The following is a 15,503-nucleotide window of genomic DNA, read 5'->3' on the forward strand; positions in this document are numbered from 1 at the left end:
CTCACCATTATAAATTGAATCAGCTATGTTCAAGCATAAGAGCTTGATTCACTGTTCACTTAGGAAATTTAGAACCGGCAACAATAAAACGGTGTCATCAAAATCAAAATATTATTGATTTTAAACAAATAAATTGTTGTAAATATTTGAAATCTCTATTAAAAATATACTCGTACTGTTACATAGGCTTATAGTACTTTGTATTATTTTATCCGTCATGGAAACATCATTTCAGTTATGTTTAGTTATTTTCAGACTTTCGTAATAATGCAGACATCCCAACTCTTGTAGAAATTTTTTTCATAAGCAAATACAAGTACTGATGTCATTCTGTAAATTTTAATAAAATCTCCAGGACTTATTATTATTGATTTCCTTAGCAGTAGGAATATTTTAATTCATCTTTAAAGTTTAATAGTAGGTATCAATATTTTCTTCAATAATAAATATTAATTATTATTTATCTCACATGACTACCTGGTTCTTGTAGCTAGTTTAAAATTCAATTTGAAAGACCATTAATTCCATAGAATTTATCTTGACAAAGATTCATGGTACTCTGACTAACAATAACATCTTTCCTTTTTGATGTTAAGATTCCTCAAAATTGGAATTTCTCCAAAAATGTGACAAAATAAACTTAGAGTTGAGTTAACCCCAAAAAATATATAGTTTTATTTAATATTTGAATTAAGAAAAAAAAATCGTTACATAAATTATTATGTGACATAATTTCTTGATGTCTTAGGATAGTTAACAAAACCTCACAATCTATTGTACATAAGTGGATAATGTTTTTTACACAATATAATTCAGTTTGTTAAATAGGTATTGCAAGTTGCTTTCCTTAGCTATTAACATATTTTTTCCATTTCTCAACGTTTTCTATGTCATTTGCTTTGTCCAAGTTTCTTCAATGAGTTAACGTGAATATGTTTCAATGCATTAACATGCACGAAATCATGTTTAGTATGATGAGATTTTTTTGGATCTCAATAATAAACTTAATTATTATTTCAATATGATGTGACCAATGGCCAATGCCAGTAAAAAATATTACCAAAGTCATCCCTTCTGTTTTGTTTCATATCACACTGTATTAGATCAAATTTTAAAACTGGGATCTAGCTTCAAAAGTAGTGACATATGAACGAAGAAGTAGATAATTTTGATTTCCTAAAATATAAATATAAATAAATCCTTTTATTAATTTTATAAATGTTAAATAGTTGTAAAAATTTCCATGTCATTATTCACCAAAGATGCTTTTACAAGTCCTCCAAGGAATAAGGTATACAATATAAGCGAACAGCTACTCCAGGTAGCTTATTAAATGCTGGAATGAAATTTATGTAAAACTAGTATTTTTAATAAATATAATTTAATTTTCTTGAACTTTAAATTATCTGAGAAAAACTCACTCTTCATTATTCCCATTGCCTATCGTGTCACATGATACTGGTGTTTGATAGAAAATATTAACAACTCTAATAAGATTATTAGATATTCATTATAATAACTCAACTATCATCACACGAAAACACATGAATTTCAAATTTTCCATACCTTCATAGAGATGAGGACACATTTAATGAACTAGATTATTTTTACCTTATTACTTGAAATTATTTTCGAAAGTCTATAACTAGTTGACAAAGTAAACTTGTGAAGTGAAAAAATTGACAAAAATATTCTAATAATGTTAGTATTATATAAGACATTGTATTTAGATGAAGTCACAAAATCATGGTTTTCTGACAGTGCAGTTTATTCTTTGATACTCAAAAAAACAACAACAATAATTTCATGTCAGTCTTAAAGTTATTGTATCTAAAATAAAGGCTTTTTTTCAAATCAAAAAACATCACACCTTGTTTTTTAAGTCAAAGGCTCACTTACTGATAGATTTTGTTTGAATTATAAGCCTACGTGATAGCAAAATTTATTGTGAAGTTATATATTTATAGATCTACATGAATCATGTCTTCAAACATGCCAGATGCAAATGTACCTCTTGGAGTTTCATAAGGCACAGTTTACCAAATTCATGATGACGTTTATACAGGATTTGAAATGATTTCTGTTCATCGAAAACTTACATTCTTCTTGGAAATTTTTTTTTTTTTGGTTCATCTAGTCATTTTTCCATTTTCAGCTGATAGAAAATATAGTTTGATATTATAGAAAATAGAATGGAGCTAACATAGGGTCCCATGTATTGATAGGTTCTAGTTCTCCAACCAAACTAACGTGCCTGTATTCGTGATGGATTTTTAGGAGATCAAACGCACTACAGGATATTTGCAACAGAAATAAACTCAGTTTTTTGAAAAATGAATTTAGACGATCTTTAAAAAATAAGGATTTGTGTAAAAAATAAAAATATAATGGATTTTTTATTTGATGCTAATTGATTATATGTAATGAGAATATAAGAACTATCAACACACAAATTATCCACTAAGAATTTTATTTTAGAATATTTAAATTGTATAGGAGGAAATGTTCTGAAAAAGTCAATCCAACAAATAATGAAATTGATTAAAATGAAAATTTTGATGTAAATAATTAATGATATGAATATTTTTCACTTATACGATCATTTCAAAAAACATACAGAAGGCATTGGTGGATAAAAATTTAAAATATTTGATATTTTATTTCTCCATTACTCTCAAATTTCTCGTCAATGAATAATCACTCATTTTTAGGAACAAGTGAAGCATCAGGCTAACTTTTTGTCCTTGGTGGCTATATTATATATTTTGCCATCCTCTAGCTTGAAGGCATATCTGTGACCGAGATAAATAGGATTAAAAATATGTATGAGTTAAGATACGATATCATCAATAGTGTTGCTGGGAATCCAAAAGGTGCAATATTTACAAATTTTTGTCCAATATTTTGAAAATAATACGATGTGTTTATTTTAATATAATTATAAATGAAATATTAATTTTAATACATCCTTGGGAATTGAAAATTTTAAATGTCAAACGTAATATAAAATTACAGAAACAACATGATTACAGTAGTATCTTACATGACCATAACAATAAGATAACTCCCATAATAAAATAAAATGACTCTAAAAAATGACGATTGTTTGGAGTTGATTTTATTTCACGAATCGAAAAAAAGGTGATTATAAATCCATCACGTTCCAAAGTATGTAAATCTGACATGAACGTGTATTCATTTTGGATACAAATCCAAGTAGATGAATAGACTCTCGCTTTAGGTAAACACTTTTTGTTTTAATTACATTTAAATTTGCAATTCCCTCGAAAATAAGCTGAATGATATTAGTTATATACATATGTAGTATACGATAAATTTCAATGTTATTTGTTTTATTTTCGAAAATGCAATTCAATGGCATAGATGGAATATCCTATGCAATCAAAATGTTTTGACTAAAACTTCCCATTCAGTGTTATTTGACGTCAATGTGAAAGTGCCAATGTATTGTGGGATAATTTGTTAGTAGTATTTCATATTTACTATTTTGGTTATCTTATACTTACTAATTTTAAAAGAACGAAAATTTTGAGATTTAAAAATCATTCTCTACAAGGGATTGAAAGTTACAGAAAGAATTCAATAGGATTACAACGAGAAAAACAAACCCATATTTTTGATGAAATAAAAATTATTATGTAAAAAACAACGGGCTCTATCTTCCTAATATCTGTTATTCTAGAAACTTATACTGATAGATCCACAGTGTTCATATTTTGTAATTAGACAAATATCTAGATAATAACTTACTTTACCATAAGGTTTCCATTATTCTTACCTATGAAAGATCATTCTACGGCACGTGCCAATACATATAATAAACTATTATCAGACGAGTAATGATGTAATGTATCTGAAAAATGTTTTCAGACAACATAAATACTAATGTAATTTCTAACATGGCATTTCATTTCACTATTTGGATATTGCACAAAAAATGTCAGATCTACCGTCAGCATAAGTACAAAAACCTTGTCAAATGGAGTCCACCCATGCAAGAATTTTATAATAAAATTTCCCTGAGGCTACCCAATAATCAAATACATTCCATTCCACTAGTTTTTTTAACCATCAATTTACAGTACACTAAGTTCCAAATTGGGGGAAAACTTTACCAGGAAACCCCTCAGGTGCCCTCAATTATTGATGTTGCTGTCTTACTCGTGCCTCCTAAATTCTAAACTAGAACAAATTGAGGGAAAAGAACTCGTTGAAAGGTCAAAAACCCAATTTTTATAACTTCAGGGCTTTCTCTGGATCAAGTGGAGATTGTCTCAAGGAGGGCAACAAAACAATTGCTACAACTTCAGGGCTTTCTCTCAATCATGTGGAGCCAGTCTATTGAGGGCATATCTAAAATAAAAAAAGGTTTTTTAAAACGTGCAAAGGGTAAAACAAAATTTCTACAACTTCAGGGCTTTCTCTCAATCATGTGGAGCTAGTCTCAAGGAGGGCAGAAAAGCAATACTAAATATGGCAGGGCGTTTTCAAGAAGGGCATAAGTGAAATAGAAGAAGGTAATTCTGTAATTGTTGAATTAATGAGGTGGTTTTTCAGGATCGTACGAACATCGCAGAAGAGAACACGTGGGTTTGCGCACAGTTCCCACAGTCAAAGTTCGTTCGGACTGATCTCTTTAGTGGCAAAAGGGTAAATTATGCTAAAAGTAGGGTTATTTTGTCTGCCGGGTAAGAGCGATCCTCGCCGGGCGGGTGCTGCGCCCGAGAAGAGGTAAAAAATAAAGACCGAGTCTTTAAGCCATAAAAACAAGGAATTCACCGAGTAGAGAGAGAATGAGATAACTAGAGAGAGAAAGAGAAAAGAGAGCTAGAGAGAGAAAGAAATAGAGAGTGAGAGAACTAGAGAGAGATAGACATAGATAGTGAGAGAACTAGAGAGAGATAGACATAGATAGTGAGAGAACTAGTGAGAGATAGATGTAGATAGTGAGAGAACTTGAGAGGGAGATAGACATAGATAGTGATAGAACTATAGAGATAGAAATAGATAGTTAGAGAACTAGAGAGAGAGATAGACATAGATAGTGAGAGAACTATAGAGAGAGATAGACATAGATAGTGAGAGAACTAGAGAGAGAGATAGACATAGATAGTGAGAGAACTAGATAGACATAGATAGTGAGGGAACATGAGAGAGAGATAGATATAGATATTGAGAGAATTTGATAGAGACATAGATATTGATAGTGAGAGAGCTTGAGAGAGATAGATATAGATACTGAGAGAATTTAAGTGCGAGATGGATATAGATAATTAGATAGTGAGAGAACATAAGAGAGATAGACATAAATAGTGAGAGAACTAGTGAGAGATAGACGTAGATAGTGAGAGAACTTAGAGAGAGATAGACATAGATAGAGATAGAACTAGAGACAGAGAGACAAACAGCTTGAAAGAGAACTTGAGAGAGAGATAGACATGGATGGTGAGAGAACTTCAGAGAGAGAGAGAGATATAGATAGTGAGAGAACTAGAGAAAGAAACAGACATTGATAGTGGGAGAACTAGAGAGAGACTGACAGAGATACTGAGAGATAGAACTAAAGAGAAATAGACATAGAGATAGAACTAGAGACAGAGAGACCGAACTTGAGAGAGAGATACATCAATGGAGAGAGAGGTAGAGAGATAGACACATCGCTAGAGAGAGAGGTAGAGAGATAGACACATCGCTAGAGAGAGAGGAAGAGAGATAACTAGAGACAGAGATCGAGAGAGCTAGAGAGAGAACTAGATACAGAGATAGAGAGAGCTAGAGAGAGAACAAGAGGGAAAGAGGTAGAGAGAGCTAGAGAGAGCTAGAGAGAGAACAAGAGGGAAAGAGGTAGAGAGAGCTAGAGAGAGAAGGACAGGTTGAAAGAGAGAGAGATTACGGTAGTAGGATTGGTGGGTAGGGGTCGGCTGTCTTATTGTTCCTCGCGGTTGGCTGCAGCAGCAGTAACAGCAGACGGGCAGAGTTGAACGCTCTCCATCTCTGTGCTTCGCTCATTCTCACTCTAATGTAGTCTCTCTCTCTCTCTACTTCTCTCTCTACCCCTCTCTCTCTCTTAATAGGGATGATCGGTTTAGAGGTCCCGCGCATTAACTGCGCAGCCCATCCGGGAATTGCGTGAAATCTTTCTTTGATTCTCTCCCAAGAGGCGGCAACTCAATCCCCCCTCTCTCTCTACTCTCTATTTTACTTTCTCTCTCTAGAGAGAGAGAGCTAACGTAGGATGGAAGAGAAGAAGAGAAGGCCTTGTTCTATAAATAGGGAGGGAAGAGTCGATAAGGTTCGTCCATAAAATCTGCTGCTGGGTAGAGAGAGAAAGAGACGAAAGAGACGCCGAATCGTGGCTAGAGAGAGATTTGGTGTAATTTTCGCCGCGGACTGGTCGAATTGGAGTGGGGTGTACAGAGAGTAAGTCATGGGTATGCCGGCATGGCTGGGGGGGCTCTTGTTGGAGGAGGGATTCTTCTCCGGCTGCTCTCTCCATGAACACCGCAAGAAGAACGAGAAGAACATCTTCTGCCTTGGCTGCTGCCGTAGCATCTGCCCACACTGCGCTTCCACCCCTGCCCACCTCTCTCACCCTCTTCTCCAGGTACACCCTCTTCTCTCTCTACATCTTCTCTCTCTACTTCTCTCTCTACACTCATTCTTAAGCTATGCTCTCAATTGCGCATGTCTTGGGTAGTCCAAAGTTTGTGCCTTTTCCTTTCTCTCTCTACCCGTGTTTTAGCATTACTCTGAATTGCTCATGGTTTGGGCAGACCCAAGTTATGCATACTCCCTTCTCTCTCTCTCTCTACCCATATTTTAACATTGCTATGAATTGCACATGTTTTGGGCAGTTCCCGGTTATGCATACTCCCTTCTCTCTCTAGTCATCTCTCTCTCTCTCTCTACCCATTTTTTAGCGTTGCTATGACTTGCTCATGTTTTGGGCAGGCCCAAGTTATGCGTACTCCCTTCTCTCTCTCTCTACCCATATTTTAGCGTTGCTATGAATTGCTCATGTTTTGGGCAGTCCCAAGTTATGCATACTCCTTTCTCTCTCTAGTCATGTTTTAGCGTTGCTCTGAATTTTGCTCATGTTTTGGGTAGTCCCAAGTTAAGCATGCTCCCTTCTCTCTCTAGACATCTCTCTCTACCCATATTTTAGCACTGCTCGGAATTGCTCATGTTTTGGGCGTCCCCAGTTATGCATACTCCCTTCTCTCTCTAGTCATCTCTCTCTCTATCCATATTTTAGCATGAACTGCTCATGTTTTGGGCAGTCTCAAGTTATGCGTAGTGCCTTCTCTCTCTCCACCTCAGCCCACCTCTCCCACCATCTCCTTCTCTCCTAGACCTCTCTCTAACTTTGCTCAACTCTCTCTCTCTCTCTCTACTCATTTTTTACCAGGGCCTTGAATTGCGCATACTTTGTGCAGTCCCTATCTACACATATAGTTCATTCTCTCTCTACTCATATCTTTTAACTTATGACCAGAATTGCTCAAAGCAGTTCCAGTTGCACTCTCTTCTCTCTCCTCTCATCTCTCAACAGAACTTTCAAATTCCGTCTCTTTCTTTCTCTGTTTTGAATTGCTCTTGCTTTGAACAATTCCAAGGTCTTGCCCACCCTATTCTATCTAACCTCTCTCTAGGTCACAAATCAGTGTCTAAACTTCCAATTCTCCATCTCTCTCTCTACCCATGTCTGATATGGGAGAGAGAGAGATTAGAAACAAACCAGCTTCCAATTCTCGTCAAGATGAGGCTCTTCTCCCTTTGGATGGGGTAGAGAGAGAAAGAGCCATCGCATAACTTTGAACCGCCATAAAAAGGGCAATTCTAGCCAAGAAGACTTTTTTCCAAATGGAGGAGAAACTTAGATCTTTCTGCTTCCAATGAAAGTGAGAGAGAGAGAGATAGAGATAGAGAGAGAAAGGGGTTTGTCTCCATGCGGGGAGGTAGGGGCTCCTATCCGTGGGTAATAATGGCACTTCTCTCCTTTCCTTTTTTTAATTTTGTAAAGGCCCCTCCAGACATATTCCCCGCATGCGAAGTGCTGGCCACCCACTCCCCTCTTGCACTAGCAGAGATAACCATGCCCATAGAGCGAGAAAGAGAGATCTAGAGAGAGAAAGTTCTAGTTTTGCAGTCGAACTTGAACTTGGTTTTACTTCTGTCAAGCGGGGAGCTGGGGTAATTGGCAGTGTAAAAACTTGTGCTATGGACCTGTTCCCCAGAGGGAGACATGACAGCGATATACAGTGATACTGATACATGGAAAGATAGATACTAGATGGGTAGAGAGAGAAACGAGGAACATTGTACGACAGACAACTAGATAGCTAGATAGATAAATAGAAACTGAAGAGATTTTGTAGGATTGAGATAAGATAGACAGATATGCAGAAGCATAGATTTATAGAGATATATGTAGTATATATTTATAAATAGGTAGAGAAATATATAGAGAGATAGATAGATAAATGGATAGTTAGATATATATATATATATATATAGAAAGATACATAGATAGAGGTAGATATATGTAGATAGAGAAGTAGATAGAGAGATATATATGGATGGATAAATAGATAGAGAGAGAGCGATATAGAGTAACTGTTGGCCATCTTGATAATGCATAAAAGTCTTATATGATGTTGTTTTGAGAGAGAGATGGTGATAGATTTTTTATGCATTAAAAGTCTTCTATGATGTTGTTTAGAGAGAGAGCGATGGTGAAAGATTTTTTATGCATAAAAGCCTAATATGATGTTGTTTAGAGAGAGAGAGATGGTGATAGATTTTTAATGCATAAAAGTCATATATGGTGTTGTTTAGAGAGAGATAGCGATAGATTTTGATGCATAAAAGTCTTATATGATGTTGGTTAGAGAGAGAGATGGTGATAGAATTTTTATGCATAAAAGTCTTATATGCTGTTTAGAGAGAGAGAGATATCGTGATAGATAACGATGTAAAGATTAAGGCACAGAGGGATGACGACATGGGATATGATTTGACAGGTGAGGAGGTACGTTTATCACGACGTGGTGAGGCTGGACGACCTGGAGAAGCTGATAGACTGCTCCTTCGTGCAGGTGATATAACGAGGAAGAACTTTATTGAGTGGATTAATTAAATATAAGGTTTGGGGGATCATTTATGTGGTCCTTTTGGGCGTCCGGGTTCGTGGAACTGATGTTATTCTTGGTGGGTTTTCGGTGGTTGGGTGGCAGCCCTACACCATTAACAGCGCCAAGGTGGTGTTCTTGAAGCAGCGGCCCCAGTCCAGGCCTTTCAAGGGCTCTGGCAATGTCTGCCTGACCTGTGACAGGATTCTCCAAGAGCCTTTCCACTTCTGCTCTCTCTCTTGCAAGGTTTGCATCTCTCTCTCTCTATCTCTATCATACTTTCACTGCTCTCCTTTCACTTATGCTCTCTCTCTCTTGCAAGGTTTGAATCTCTGTCTGTCTGTCTGTCTCTCTCTCTAGCTACTCCCATCTCTCCAAATCTCTCTCTCTCTATCTGGTTGCTACACCTCTATCATACTTTGATTTCTCTTCTGAGTACCCAGATAGATAAAGTTATTTCCCTCCCTTTCTCTATCTAAACTTCAAGTCTCTTATCTTCCCACTCTCTACTGATATCTCTCTCTCTCTCTCTTTCTCTCTTCTTGATTTACCCAGAGAGATAAAGCTGTTTCCCTCGCTTTCTCTCTCTAAACTTCTAGTCTGTTGTCTTCCCACTCTCTACTGATATCTCCTCTCTCTCTGTCTCCCTCGTTTACCTCCCTTTCTCTCTCTAAACTTCTAGTCTGTTGTCTTCCCACTCTCTTCTGATATCACACTCTCTCTTCTTGACATACCCAGAGAGATAAAGCTGTTTCCCTCGCTTTCTCTCTCTAAACTCGTCTTCTGCTCACTACTGATATTTTTCACTTCCAGTTTTCCATCTCTCTCTTCTTAATGTACCCATGGAGATCAAGGTTGGTTTCCTCGCTTTCTCTCTCTAAACTTCTAAACTCGTCTTCTGTTCTCTACTGAAGTTTTTCTCCCCTCCAAGGTTTCCATCCTTCTTTCTGTCTCTCTTTCAACTTACACTCAGAGAGATAAAAGTTATTGCCCTCTCTTTCTCTCTCTAAACTTCAAAACTCTTCTCTTTCTACTCTCTACTGATATTTCTCTCTCTCTGTTCACTATACCCAGAGAGATAAAGTTGTTTTTCTCTCTTTCTCTCTCTAAACTTATAAACTGTTGGGTTTCTGTCTGACACAGAGAGAGAACCCGTCTAATACTTGTTTATTTTTTCATTCTCTTTCCAGTACACTTACTCTTTTTCATCTACTTAGATGAAATATTATCTATCTGCCTTTCTGTTCATAAATGCATAGTTGGGCCCGATGTTCTCTCTCTCTAACTCTTCATCTCTCTCTCTCTCTTCTCTTTGTACTATCTCTGTCGGTCTACCTCTGTCTTCTTACGCAAGGAGAGAGAAACTCTCCTGCTCACATCTTTCCTGCTCTCTCTCTCTATTTCTATCTCTATCTTTACTGTCTTTCTGTCTGCCACTCTCTTCTCTCATCCAGAGAGAGAAATCTGCTCACAGACCCCGCTCAGGCAAGCACATGCCTCTCTCTCTTTCTCTCTCATGTTACCCAGACGAGCACATGTTTCTCTCTCCTCTCTCATCTCTCGAGGTAATAAACAAAAGCTGGCTGAATCTCTTCTCTGGTCAAACTATTACTCCTCTCTCACATCTACTTTCTCTCTCTTATTATTCTAACCTCCCTGCTTCTCTCCCCTCCACTCCTATGCTTTCAGTCTCATCTCTCTCTCTAGTTATCTCTCTGTCATATCCTTCCAAATGCAGTGCTTCTCTTCTCCTCTCTTCCACCCTTGTCAGTTCTCTTTCTCTCTCTAATATAATTTTTTTGGTTGGCCGTGTCGGTGGATGTATCTCGAAATATTCTGCGACTCCTTATTCCTCTCTCTATCTCTTGTTTCTCTCCCTAGAAACCCATGCAATCTCTCCCAGTTTTAAGTTTTTTAATCTCTCTAAAGCACGCATATAGGAAGGACAATCCATGCAAACTCTCTTTCTCTCTCTAATATTATTTTCTGGGTTGGCGATGTCGGTCGATATATACAATCTTTAGACTCTTTATTTCTCTCTAAAAATTCATGCAATCTTTTTTATCTCTCTAAAACACGTAGATAATGAGCAAGGAAAATCGATGCGAACTCTCTCTCTCTCTGATATTATCTGTGTTGGCGATTTCGGCCGATGTGTCTTTTTCTCTCTCTAAAACCTCATGCAACCTCTCTATTTTTCTCTTGTTTCTCTTTCCCTATAAACTCATGCAACCTGTCTTTCTCCTTTTTTTTTTCTCTCTCTCTCTCTACTCATTCAACTTCTCTATCTTTCTCCTGTTTCTCTCTCCCTACAAACTGATGCAACCTCTCTATCTTTGTTTCTCTCACCAGAAGCCTATGCAACCTCTCTCTTTCTCTCTCTAAAAACTCATGCAACCTTTCTATCTTTCGTTTCTTGTTTCTTTCTCTAAAATCTCATGCAACCTCTCTATCTTTGTTTCTCTAACTAGAAGCCTATGCAACCTCTGTTTTGTTTCTCTCTCTAAAACCTCATGCAACCTCTCTTTCTCCTGTTTCTCTCTCTCTCTCTCCCTAAAACCTCATGCAACCTCTCTATCTTTCTCCTGTTTCTCTCTCCAGAAGCCAATGCAACCTCTCTATCTTTCTTTCTCTCACCAGAAGCCAATGCAACCTCTGTATCTTTCTTTCTCTCACCAGAAGCCAATGCAACCTCTCTATCTTTCTCCCAAAAAACTCATGCAATCTCGTTATCTTTGTTCCTCTCAATACAAGTCTATGCAACCTCTCTCTTGTCTCTCTTTCTAAAAACTCAAGCAAACTCTCTATCCCTCTCTTGTCTCTCTCTCTAAAACCTCATGCAACGTGTCTATCCCTCTCTTGTCTCTCTCTCTCTAGAAACCCATCGGGGTTCTCTTTCTAAAAACTAGAGTTTTGTGTAATCTCTCTAATGAAAGACCATGCAAACAACGTTTTCTCTCTCTAAGTTCAGGTGGAGAGGGTGGTGGTGCGGGGGAGGGATCTGTCGGGGGTGCTGTGCCGGTTGGAGGAGAGAGAGGAGGCTTTCTCTCACTTCGAGAGCCTGCGGATGGACGGCTCGGATCTCGCGGAGGACGAGAGCCAGCACACGCCCGATTCAATCTTGGAGGGGCCGCTCCGGCGCCGGGGCGCGGGCGCGGCTCGGCTGAGCTGTGCCGGCTCGGCGGAGTGCGGGGGACTGAAGAAGAAGGGCGGGGCCGCCTTTCTCCCCCACATCGTTCTCTCTCTAGGCAGCCGCAGGAAGGGCGCCCCCCATAGATCCCCTCTCTCCTAGTAATCTCTCTACATCTCTCTCTCTCCCTTTCTCTCTCTCTCTCTCCCTTTCTCTCTCTTGTTCTGTCTCTCTCTCTCTCTCTCTCTCTCTCTTTTTCTCTCTCTTGTTCTGTCTGTCTGTCTCTCTCCTCTTCTCTCTCTAGCTCTTCTCTCTTGTTCTGTCTGTCTCTCCTCTTCTCTCTCTAGCTCTTCTCTCTTGTTCTGTTCTCTCTCTCTCTCTCGTCTTCTCTCTCTAGCTCTTCTCTCTTGTTCTGTTTCTTTCTATCCCTTTACTTGTTCTGCCTCCCCTCCTGTTCTCGCTCTTTCTCCTCTTGTTCTCTATTGTTCTGTTTCTTTTTGCCTCTCTCCTCTTGTTCTCTTGTTCTCCCCTCTATTGTTCTCTCTCTATCCTCTTTTCTCTGTAACCCTTCCCTTGTTCTCTCTCTCACTCCTGTTCTCTCTCTATCCTCTTTTCTCTGTAACCCTTCCCTTGTTCTCTCTCTCTCACTCCTGTTCTCTCTCTCTCACTCCTGTTCTCTCTCTATCCTCTTTTCTCTGTAGCTCTTTTCTCTGTAGCCCTTCCCTTGTTCTCTCTCTCACTCCTGTTTTCTCTCTATCCTCTTTTCTCGCCCTTCCCTTGTTCTCTCTCTCTCACTCCTGTTCTCTCTCCCACTTCCACTGTTCTCTCTCTCTCTCTATCCCTTCCCATGTTCTATCTCTCTCATCTTCTCTCTCTATGTCTCTTCCCTTGTTCTCTCTCTCTCTCCTACTGTTCTTTCTCTCGCTCTCTCTCTCACTCTCTATTCCTTCATTTGTTGTCTCTCTCCCACTGCTCTCTCAATCCCTTCCCTCGTTCTCTCTGTATGCCTTCACTTGCTCTGTCTCTCCCCTCTTCCCTCTATCTCTTCACTTGCTTTATCTCCCCACCTCTTCTATCTCTATTCCTTCTCTTGTTCTCTCTCCTCTTCTCTCCACATCTTCTCTCTCTATCCATCCCCTCACTAGATCCCTCCTCTCTCTATATCTATTCACTTGTTTATCTCTTCTCTTTCTCTCTCCTCTCACTTTCCCTTCAGTCACGTACTTTCTCTCACTAGCCTCTCCCCAGTAGGCAAGGGAGGGCACCGACGCGGGCATTTCCATCGGTACCCCTCGTCGGCCGGCGATCTGTACACTGCAAGCCGGCCGATAGAGGAGGGCAATTTTGTAACTTCCTCGATGGAATGCATACTTATCTTCAAATTGCATCCTACTCCCTAACACTAATTTTTCTTACACTTTTGCCCCTGTGACGTGGCCTGCGGCCCTTTGAATGACGTGGCGGCGCGAATGGCGGCGAGTCGGCGCTCTTCTGACAAGGACGCCGTCTTTATCACGTGACTCGCGCGTTGGCAAGGACCTTTTTACCCTTTCTCTCTTTACTTTTTACCTTCATGTCCCTCCTGTACGGACCTGCTGTGATCACGTGCCAGTCAACAGGCTCGTGTCCGGCAGCGACGACCCCATTGAGCAATAAGGTGATGACACGTGGCGTTGGTTCCAGATTAAATCGGATGATGCCACGTTGCTCGGGAGTTTGAGTTGACTAATGTACGGGAGTCAGAAAGTGGGGAACAAGAAAGGACAAAAAGCTTGTTGGTATTTTTGTCCAATACCCAAGTATCGTGTAAAACTTGTAATTCCACCTCAAACCTTGGTATAACTTGTTTACATGGATGCAAATATTTTTTCTCTGGTAAAACTTAGTGAGTAAATATTTGGGATGATGGAGTGGGAGATTCCACTATCAAAATTTTTAAAAATGAGATCACCAATTCTCAAAAACCAAATACTTGCACTATTTCTGCCTTTTTTTAATTAACCTGCATGTAACTTCAAATAAAATCAGATTTGAAGCTAAACATGGCAATTTGTGCAATGGTGAGAACATTGCCAGTTAATGTTGAAGAATAAGAATGATAGATGACTCATAAGAAGGAAAGATGATTCATGTTCTATCTTGTGCATTATCATAGTCTACTAGTTATATTTTACTTGAAGTATCAGGTTGAAGGCCCAATCAGCCTGTCCAAGACTGTATCGTTTAAAAGTCCTGGTTTGGCTATCAACAAAAAAGGATGAATTGATTGAGATGTGACCTTTTATAGTGATCATCTTGCATGAATTTGTTTGGGATCATCTCTTTCTTAGGTTTGGAAGGCTTTATGAGGCAGTTTATATTTATAAGATTGAAGAGGACATACTCTCATTTCTCTGTGGTGTAGTATCTATAGTTCTAGCATGAACAGTTCTTCAAGGACTCTTTTATTTGTGTATCCTATCAGTCATACCAACCCCTCTCGTCAAGTCATGCATTCTGGCTTATTGAGGCAAAACTCATCAGGTCATTTAAATTTCGTCAATCAATTAGTTGTGTTCATTCATGTCTATTGATCATTCTATAACACCAGGAAAAATAGTTATAACACTGCCATAAAATTGGCTAACTTATAATTTCACACCCGCCGCCTAATCAAATTAATGTTTCAATGCTAAAGAAAGATGTATAAAGGTTAGTCTATGACAACATCAGACGTCTCATCTTAACCAATAATTTTTTTGATTCATTATGCTTGGATAATATGTAAAAATGGCAAAGTTTCCCGGAAAAATTAGGATACATACTTTACCAAATGAGTGAATACAACGTCCAAACACTGACACAACATCACAAATTATTTCAATACTTGGGACAAATATTTGTAGTTACATTGCTTATTAATTACATGAGATATGATGTGGATGACATCTCAGCATGGGAAACTATTTAGGCAGAATTATCATATAAAAAGTTAAATTCTATGCTTGTTCAAGTTGAGGCATAACAATAAAATCCTGTAATTTGAGACAGTGAATTCCAGGTAAAATATAGGGACATCACACAGTTTTATGCCATGTTACCATAGAGAAATCTTGAGTCAAAATATCCTTAAATGAAAATTTTACTATGGAGCACTTTTATGAGTCTTTTTGAGGGAGAAGACAGCCCTCACAGTCTATACCATGAACAAAGTGGTGGAGACAATATAAATTATCGATTAA

General features: G+C 38.3%; 1 protein-coding gene across 1 annotated transcript; it reads left to right on the forward strand.

The window, feature by feature from the left end:
- The first annotated feature begins 6,244 nt into the window (after positions 1-6,244).
- Positions 6,245-13,667, forward strand: LOC144700942 (protein RGF1 INDUCIBLE TRANSCRIPTION FACTOR 1-like). Its single transcript, XM_078572543.1, has 4 exons — positions 6,245-6,625; positions 9,045-9,119; positions 9,258-9,398; positions 12,124-13,667. The coding sequence occupies exons 1-4, from the start codon at positions 6,449-6,451 to the stop codon at positions 12,442-12,444; spliced, it is 714 nt and encodes a 237-aa protein (XP_078428669.1). The 5' UTR covers positions 6,245-6,448; the 3' UTR covers positions 12,445-13,667.
- The last annotated feature ends 1,836 nt before the right edge of the window (positions 13,668-15,503 follow it).

This window comes from Wolffia australiana, chromosome 3, assembly GCF_029677425.1.
Source record: "Wolffia australiana isolate 7733 chromosome 3, ASM2967742v1".
Lineage (NCBI taxonomy): Eukaryota > Viridiplantae > Streptophyta > Magnoliopsida > Alismatales > Araceae > Wolffia > Wolffia australiana.